The 10,168-nt window shown below is 44.0% G+C and overlaps 1 protein-coding gene across 1 annotated transcript; it reads right to left on the bottom strand.

Annotated features, from left to right (window-relative positions):
• Positions 1-235: 235 nt before the first annotated feature.
• On the bottom strand, positions 236-7,352 carry LOC100282695 (nucleic acid binding protein). The gene is given in 9 exon segments (NM_001155602.1): positions 236-863; positions 1,223-1,286; positions 2,041-2,281; positions 3,152-3,273; positions 5,721-5,804; positions 6,126-6,201; positions 6,341-6,416; positions 6,635-7,075; positions 7,231-7,352. Coding segments are annotated over 8 exon segments (1,584 nt in total). The 5' UTR covers positions 7,029-7,075; positions 7,231-7,352; the 3' UTR covers positions 236-336.
• Positions 7,353-10,168: the final 2,816 nt, after the last annotated feature.

Below are 10,168 nucleotides of genomic sequence, written 5' to 3'. Positions count from 1 at the left end.
ACCTTAGTCCCTGTAATCAAACAGGTATAACTTTAGTCCCCTGACTAAACATTAGTTAGTCCCTGAACCAAGCAGGCCCATAACAGTCAAGGAAGGAGCAAGAGTTGCATATGTGAGGAAGGCAGTCATATAATTCAGATACAGCTCACGGACCAGACGAGATAAGGTCACTCTCTACCATGGGTTTGGGAGCACTGCTGCAAAAATATATTGGAAGGAAAGGAAATTTCGTAACTTAAGAAACTATAGCAGGACTGATTTCTATGTCAGATCGAATGCGTCAGGTAGAGGATTCTTCAGCAAAAGAATATGATACAAATCAGCTACAGGCTTGACTCATCTGCGGTGGTGGTAATGCCTGCTATCATGCCTATCTCTGTCTTTGTCCCTGGAATGGCGTGACGACATCTCAGAGCTCGAGCTGTAATGGCCCAAGTGCTGCCTGCTGGGGTATGAATGCGGGGTCCAGGCACCATCATCTGCAGGCGGATTATCATAACGAGGTGGGCTTCTCCACCCCCTGTCTGAGTGTGATCTCCCTATGCTTGGGCGCAAAGGTCCAAAATCGTGGGAGTGGTATCTCGGTGAATAATGATCAGCGCCAGGAGGCCCTCTATCATGGAAATCCCTCGAATCCAATGAGTGGTGGCGGCCTGAGGACTGGGGCGGGGTGCTACCCCACAGCCACTGATCACCATTTTCTGGGATGGGGGCGTTTATTCCAGGGAATTCCACTGTCATCTTTTTCTTAGGCGGAGATGCTTCGCCTTGCTCTGAAAGCTCTCCCTCCTCATACTCTAGTTTCACCTCACCATCTCCAAATATGGTGATACCAGAAGGTCTATCTTCATCGTCAACCACATCTAAAATCACAATCAATGGACAACAATATCACTATAAAACAGCTGCTATGAAACTTATGTAATGCCTAATGTAAACAAATATACACAAGTTTGAATTCACAAGCCATCCTCATGATGATGCTGTTCACTGCCTGACTTCCATAGAGGAATCAAGCTAATTGAATTGCAGGTGCTTCTAAGACAAAACGATGTATAAGATTGATTGGTCGAACAGGCCAAGTAAAAAATAGTTTAAAGAACTAGCCCAACGCAACTTTGTGATTTCCTTTTTTTAACTAGAGTAGTCAAAACTATGAACATCAGAAACAAAAGTTTGCATACTTCACAAATATTAAAATGTGTACTGAAGTTGGGCTTACCTAGGTAGCCCGGAGGATAGCCTAACTCACGCATTCTGTGCAGCCAAGGAGGAGGATCATTCTCCTGCAAAACATAGTTATATTTAGGATGTGATTCTACCATTCTGAATTCAAACGAATTATGTGCAGTTAAGTCAATTATTTGTTCAGCATGAAAGATCATACAACCCCAAAAATAAAAAATGAAAACAGAGGACTAGAACTCCTCTAACAAAATGAATGTCTGCTCAGAGGCTACCAGAATAAAGTGTGACGATAAGGCTTAACTTTGCAGTGTTATTACCACTTTGTTGAGGCTTCTTGCATCATTTGCTAGTATGAAGTGACTAGGAAAAGCTTATTGTGATTGTTATACCAGCAGGCCAACACAACAAATGCATTTAGTTGTGTATAAACATGATGTGGATCTTTGAAGTATGGACATGGAAATCTATCAATCATTGTTGATGATAAATAAGACAAAGAGCATTGACTCCACAGAATTACTTAACCTTGAACAACAGGAACCTCATGCAGTTATCCACACAATGAACATGACGCTTGAATAGACAAAAAAAAGTTGCTATTTCAACATCTGCAAAACTAACCAAACTCGCATGCGCCATTTATTGAGAGTAATAAACTAATCATTTTCATCTCATGAATGTTAAATGTGTAGTGGTATCTCATTAACTAACAGGAGTACAGATAAATGTCATTTTTATCTCACTGTAAATACATCAGAAGACTTATGTGTACTGGTAGACCAGCCAAATATAACCATAATATCAATAAAATCAGGATGTTCAAATTTTGACTGCAAATGGTATAGTCAGTACCCCGATCCCCAAGCACTGTCTAGTTTCAGGTCCCAGTACTCCAGCTTTCAAATCATCAAATTTGCCGGGCGTTTTCTGGTAGTATCGGTTTTGTACACGGTTAACATTAGATTGGTTTCTTTTCAAATTATGCTGTTTTCGTGCATTGCTAATTGCAACATTGTCCCGAGGCTTTGGGCAATCCTTCATAGCATGGCTATAAGAACCACAATTGAAGCAGCGTGAATCGTCCTTATCCACCCTGTTGGAAGGGAAACAAGATACATCAGTTGTTGGTCCAAGTGAAAATGATACAACATTAGCAATGGGAAGTTGGGAACGGTCATCAAAAGCCAAAAGGGGAGTCTTTGAAAGAAGGATAACAAAAGGCCAGAACAAAACATAATTTGACAGTGCCAGAACAAAAACTAAGCACGTGAATTTTAAAAAATTGTACAGTCAGAAAATGGGAGAATAAGATAATGCCATGTGAATTATTATCAGCTGTTGAAGGACCATTTCAGGCATAATTTTGTAATTTAACTAGTAAACAATAATGGTGAGCTACAACAAGCCTACAACTAATAAATAACACAAGGTATTCAGATTTGCCACAAGATGAGCAGATGAGGGACAATTTATCCATTAGCCTAATAAGCCTGAGTCACTGAGTGCATATACATTAATACCACCAAGATTTTTCCTCTAAATAGTTGCAGCACAAATTTGACACTATGCTAGCATAATAAGATAGATTGAGATACTAACCATGAAAATGGTTGATTGATGAATATTGAGAGAGTAAATATCTAAAAAGAAAAGTGACAACCATTGAAGCCCCACAATGGAATGCAGGAAAATCTCTAATTCATGTGGAAGTAGAACATTTTTATGCATAACAGAATTCTGTCAAAATTCGAGTACTCCAAACAGGTTCTAAACGATCGAGAAAAAAAATGGCAATCACTTCATAGTTGGTGGTGATAATGTCAGTTCAGATCAGGGAGAAGAAAAAAAATAAGGAAACTGATGACTTCCATTTTTTTCTTTACATGCCAGGCAATATACCACAATTACTAAGGGCAGTGCAATTGCAAATATACAATAAGCAGTTAATAATAGTAACCTCTACCTTTCAGTGTTTGATGAACCACCTAGAGGAGTCGAGTGCAAGGTAAACTCCCGGTCATACAGTGGAACAGAACCATCATCTACTGTATCACTTTCCCTTGCTTGGTTATCCACCCAAAAGGACTTGTCAGAATAAGAAAAACAAGAAAACAAAACAAAGTGAATAACTATATTCCAGTTAAGTATCCCACAAAAAGCAGAAATAAACCATAGTACAATACAGCAATTTGTTTAAAGATTACATGAAATGTTAGATGCATATTATCAATCAGTACAGTAACAAAGAACAGAGGACTATGCCCATGTCAGAATATGTAGCATAGTTGTTAAGGCGGTAAGGCGAGATAAGGCGGCCGACCCCTTTTTACCTTTTAAGCGGTAAGGCGTAAGGCGTAAGGCAAGGCGACGCCTAACTAATATATAAATATAGGAATATGATCTTAAATAGGTAGGGATGGTAGTACAAATAAGGGTACAAGTTCAACCTAAACCAACATAATAGAATTAAAATATTAACATAACTAATAGATAGTAGTAGAAGATTAGGAAAAAATGAATACATAACTGATAGATTTACTGGTTTAATAGAGAAGTAAAAAGAAGAGAAAAAATAAGAGTTTAAAGACATATGGGCCATCAGACTGCTATTTCCCGGCCCAGTCAGCCCACTTATTGACCTAACTCCATCCCTCAGCTGCACCTTGCAGCAGCCTTCAGCCGCCACCCTGCAGTTGCCAGAGAGGGGAGAGGGAGTCGCCGCCAGAGAGAGAGGAGAGTGAGCAGGGGAGGTCACCGCCCGCACACCTGAGAGAGAGAGGGAGGGAGAGGACGTGCGCGACCATCTCCGACCCGCGCGACGCTGCCGCGACCTACGCCGACCAGCGCAACGCCGCCGCAACCTGCGCCGACCCACGGGACGCCACGTCTTCCCCGTACAACACCCCAAGGCGTCCTCATAGCGTCACCTTATACCTCTCCAAGGCGCCGGGGCGACGGCCTAATGGCCAAAGCGGATGCCTTAGGCTCCCAGGCAAGGAGACGCGGACGCCTTATGGCCAGAGCACGCCTTAGCATTTAGGTGTCGCCTAAGCATCGCCTTAGGGACGCCTTAACAACTATGATATGTAGTACTAAAATGAGGTGTTTCAAATGAAAATAATAAAAGCATATGGCTGCAAGTGGGAAGTAACACTGCATTCAGATTCCAAAGTTTATTTCTGTTGAATACGAACACAGTTGTAGCATATTTGCCATTCTGAACGCGTAAGATTGATTTAGTTTCCAACATGTCCTCAAAGGCTAAGCGTATCTGAAGGAAGAGGCTAATGTCACCAGATAAATAGAAAAATGGAACAAGGACCAAAACATGGAAGTCCCTACTGCAAAATTAAGGCTTACACATGGGATTATGGGGAAAAACTATTTTCAAATTAGCACAGTTAGATGCACATGCACTATCATATGCCAATAAAGGACATACTCACTTTACCAGGTAGGTAGCTAAGTCAAGAGTGATAGCTTACCAAGAGGCGGTGGAATACTTTTGGCAATGGAAAGAAAAAAAACATTTAAAACAAAAAAATAGGAAAATGAAAATAGAAAGCAACAATACATTAGAGCATCTCCAAGAGTCTCTGCATGGCTATTTATCACAAATTACAAAATTTCAAAAAAAATCAGGTTCCAATAGACTTTCTAACCACTCTTTCAACTCTCCAAAACCACTCTTGTTGCTCTGCACTAGCGAAGAATCTACATCACTCTTTAAATTCCATATATAGTAGTTCTATCATAAATTTTTGACACAAGGAAAGTTACTACAAGTCATTCGAGTATAGAACTATAGATAATGAAATTAAGAGAGTCCATGGGAAATAAGAGATACATAAAAGAGAATATTCATCGGATGGCTCTCCAACTAGAGATAACAGAGATAGAATTTTAGAGAAGCTCTTTGAGTTACTATTAGTTATCACATCAATCAATTTGATTTTTTATAGTACCTATAGCTAATTTGACACATGTTGCAAGAAACTAGAACTTCCGGGGACCATTCCAGAAACCTACAACTTCCTCACCAGAAACATTGAAACATGAGACCACCAGTGACATGCTACAGGGGCTGACATGTGGGTTCACGGTTAGAAAGTTATAGTGATGGTCTTCTGCAACAAGGTGCCAAGAACTCAAAATAATTGTAGGTTTCTGCAATGAGCACCAGAAGTTGCTTCCTACAAATGTGTCAAAGTAGTTGTCAATTTTTAAATTTTACTTTTAAAGAAATCGTTTTAGAAAAAAGAACAAAATAGACACTAAAATGCATGCAGTCTTCATAAGTCAAAAAGTATGACCACCTCTGTACATTTAGTTTCTTAGATTGCAAATAATTAAGATAGGTTTTACGTTAAAGATGGTGTTAATGCCCAACTGTCCAAGTAACACCCAGCTGAAGCCAGAGCATAACGAGAAAAAGAGAACACAAGATAAATCACCAATCATATATTCAAAGTAATCATATAATATTGTTTCTGGACATTGTCAGGTCAACTTCAACATAATGACATACATACCACGGCACAAGATTTCTCAGAACCAACATGTAATGCAGGATAATAAGTCTCTTCACCACTTTCTAAGGTCACTTCCACAGCTTCCTGTTATTTCCAGAAGGAAAATAAATGTCAAGAAACTTCAATTATATCATTTCTAAATAATTCTTTCTGAATGCAATATCTTCTTGTACTGATAGGTTATAAGGACAATACTGAATCACTGTGGTAACACTTGAGTGAGTAAGAAAGATTCAAAATTGCAAGAACTGGAACAAGTTCTGTCATGTTCCATTATTTCTACTCCCCCATATCCCCACAGTAGAAACAGCTAGACTCATCTATGGCACTGTCAAAGACTAAGGATATACAGATAAAAATGGAGGCACATACACTAGAAGCATACATAATTATAGGGAACAGTACCTCCAAATGGTGCATCCTTCTAGCCTGCCACTCAGACCATTGTTGCATCAATTGCATAAGCTTTCGTTTGCTTTCCCTGAGATATTAAGATACCAATACTATTAAAAGATAACCAAATGATTTACAAATATTTTCTGGAGCATGAAAGTTGGTACGACAAAATGTCATGTGCTACCATATATATTAGTGAGAATGGAAAGCATCTTGTAATTAACCTTGTCAAGTCACTGTAGATGACACGAACAGAAGGTTCCTTTGATTCCACACGGGCTCTTTTAACTCCTCTTGAGGCTAAAAATGCCACATCAAGGAACAACAACAACTATAAATTCCCCCCAGATCACAATAACATGTTTAGGGTCCCAGGAGTATAAGCAAGAGTCTGCACTTCTTATGCAAGTACAGTTCCAAGGATTCAATGGAAACAAATGAATCTTCAGAAAACATAGACACTTGCAGTTGCACAAGTATATTAGAAGAAATACATAATATTCCATTCAATAGGATACGACTTTCTTCAATAGAGATGCTGTTTGACTCATAAATTATTTCATTTTCAGTCCCGTCCCCCTTGTCCAGCTTGACCTCAAAACCAATCACAGTCTGCACAGCTGCAACACTGATCTCGGGCTGAATGGAAGCATCTAATAGCTGATCCTTTCCAACCACTACGTCATCATCCGCGAGGTCCATATCTTCCACTTGCCCCTCTTCAAGATCCAGGTTCCCAGCAGATGTCTTGGGATTACTACCCACAGCACCAGCTTTCCCTTCTGGTTGGAGATCCGATACCAGAGGCTCCATCCCACTCACATCAGGAGCTTTAACCTGAACGTCTCCCCCTTCATCTTTCGCATCAGCCTCACAAGGTGCGTCAAGGCTGATGAACTCGTCTGATGCCATCTTTTTGCGCAGAAATTACACTATGCATTCAACATTCCCGACTGAATCTGCAGCGAACAGTATATACTCGTAATTATGTCAACCCAAAACACAGATAGCTTACGTTAGGGTTTGGGTCCGAAACCACGGAGAGTTCATTGGGTGCTCGGTTTCGCACGGCAGGAAGGAAAGGGAAAGGAAGGGAGGAGAAGAGATGGCATACCTTGTGTGTGCTCGTCGAAGGGGCCGACGAAGACCTGGCGTAGGGCGGCAGCGGCGTCCGCCCAGTCGTCGGCTCGTCGCAACCAGGAAAGGAAAAAGGCACGAGAGATACGGAGTGAACGTGGTGAACGGGAGAGTAGTACTCAAGCAGGTAAGATGGAATGGAAATTTGGTGCGTGGACTGGGCGGGCGATCCCGTTTCGCCTTGTGTCGAGATTTTTGCGATTATAGACCGTGGCAGAACGGGTCTCGCTGGAACGAAAAGAGAGGTGGCGGCTTCGCTCTAAGGGCCAGTTTAGCCGGCACAAAAATATATATCTCTACTACTTTATAAAATTTCATTGTAGGCGTCTACACCCGTACGTCACGTTCTGCCACCGCGCGTATGCCATTCTCAGTCGCCTCCCCACCGCGCTCCCCCAGAAACTGCGCCTCCCCCACCGCGCACATTCTATCCATGGCGCTAGACAGCCAACACGCGAGGTACCTCCCCCGCCGCCACAGAGCAAGAAGCCGCCCCGCCGCAGCAGCCTGCCGCCACCGCCGCCCACGGTAAGGCCATCCCCACCAACTCGAGCTCCTCTTCTTCCCACTGGCGCTGGCCGCCACATCCACGACACCCACGCCACTACGCTCCGTCTCTGACTTCTACTCCGCTCGACCATTTCCTGGTCACTGCCACCACCTACAGCACCATATTCCATTCAAACCCTAACTCGACCCCCCACCCTCTCTCTCGCTTCCTCTTCTCCCAAGATCCCATCCGATGTCTCTCGCTCCACCGCGGTGGATCCCTTCCCCCAAAGCCTTCTATTCCCCAGATCCAAGATGGCGCTGAGGGACAACTTGAGCTCGATGTGGGAGGAAGTTGGGGACGCCAATGACATCTTCACCTCCCCTGCGGCGCTGACGCCATAGCCGACGATGAGGAGGTCACCCAGTCGCTTCTCGTCGCAGTCCTCCTTGCTGTCGAGCAATGCTCCTGTAAGAAGTTGATTTCCCTATTCAATTATGCCACGAAGAACAACCCCGTTGCCAAGAGCCTCCCGAATCTTGAGATCCTCGTGAACAAGTAAGCTGATTCTGGTGAGATAGACAAGACATACGCTTATTTGCTTTGGAATTCGATGGCACACAATACATCGTCCCCTTCTTCTCACCCTCTATTCCATTGGTTTGGTTTGTTGTTAACCAGTTCTCTATGAAAAATGATGTTTTATTGTTCCACTTGGTGGCCTATTATCCTATCGCCCTTTGTCCCGCCGATCCGCGGCTGCCGCCTCCTCCTTCCCCTAATCATACCCCCTGTCCCGCCGATCAGCAGCTGTCGCCTCCCCCTGCCCCGCATCACGCGCGTCTCGCTTCCCCTAATCACGGCGTCGGTGACGTCCTCGAACGCCGCGGGGAGGCGGTGCTCGGGCGCCAGGCGGTAGTCCACGGACGCCACGACCGCCGGGCGGCGGCGGCCAGCGCCGCGCACGTGTTGTGGAACGGCGCAGAGGCCACGCGGAACAGGACGTAGTCGCCGTCGTGGAAGTAGACGACCAGCGGCAGTCGGCCGCCGGACCCGAATCCATGCGGTTGTCATTGCCGCTCTGGCGAGATCCTGAGGTCCATGCGGTTGTCGTTGCTCCGCCTCAACCTTCGTGGCAACCGGTTGTTAGGCCCCACCGTGCCTCCTCCCTTTTCTGACGAGGCCGAGCAAAGCAGGGCCGCCCAGATCGAGACGCCATCGAGGCCGAGCAGAGCTCCGCACCTCCACCTAGGCCACCCACCTGCCAGAGTGGAGGACGAGCTCCTCCCGTGCCTCCGCCAGCTATGTGCTCCGAGATTCGCCGCATGTCTGCCTAGGCCACGGGGATGTTGTGTGGGGGTTGCGTCTGACAAGGCCAAGGCACCGTCGAGACCGATCAGAGCTCCGTGCCTTCACCAGGTCGCCCACCCGCCCAAGTGGAGGACGAGCTCCTCCTCAACAGTCAGTAGGCCGGGCTCCTCCCCGTGGACCCACCCTCAGCCAAGATCCATAGCCCGCTCCGCGCCAGCGCGCCGCGAGCTCCACCGAGGCACCAATCCTATATCCGCCTCGTGAGTAATCTAAAGTTCTAAATACATATTATGGCTGAGTTTACATCTTGATATATGATAGAGCATATTCTAGATAGAAGTATGGTTGTCGTATCATAGGTATTTTGGTGTGAAGCGAAAATTAGTAGTAGAATTGACACTTGGTAACCAGTACAACAAATAGTTGGTGGCAACTTCTACAGTGGATAATTATTTAAAAACACATTGGTTGTTTGTTGCATTTTTGTTTTTGCTTTTATGCCACCTCTGTACTAAACCTCTGAAGATGTCTTCAAGGGGGAGGGGCCTGAACCTGAAGCACGGGAAGGCAACTAGGTACAGTTCAACTAAGTCTGTCACCATGCAAACGATTATTTCGTGCATAGGTGTGTGGAATTCAGATGACGTGTTTTAGAACATCACTGCAAACATGTTGCATATTCAGTGAAATGAGAGTCCAGTTACCTTGTGTCTCAAATTAAAGTACTCCAGTCATTCCTCTATTCATAATAAATAATTTCTGACTTTGTTTTAAGTAAATATGTTTTGACTTTGGTCAACTCTATAGAAAATAACAATCATGTTATAATACTAAAGGTCATCATTGTTCTATTATATAAAATATACGAGTCATACTTTACCTCTTTTATTATGTGATAATATACATGTTAATAGTACAATACTAAATGAGCATGACACCAATTCCATCTCTTTTTGTGTTTTCGTGCTCTGATGCACTGACGTGCTCATGGTCTATTGTCGACTTCAGTCTACCTGTATTTGTGTTCAATGAGGTCGGGCGGCCAACAGGGTTCGGAAGAGGGTGTCCACGTGCTCAGCAAGTTGGGTTTCAGAGAAATCACCATACGAGACAC

The sequence above is a fragment of the Zea mays genome, chromosome 4 (genome assembly GCF_902167145.1).
Source record: "Zea mays cultivar B73 chromosome 4, Zm-B73-REFERENCE-NAM-5.0, whole genome shotgun sequence".
NCBI classification, from domain to species: Eukaryota; Viridiplantae; Streptophyta; class Magnoliopsida; order Poales; family Poaceae; genus Zea; species Zea mays.
Note: the sequence above shows the minus strand (reverse complement) of the source record. Positions and strands in the feature narration are given on the sequence as shown.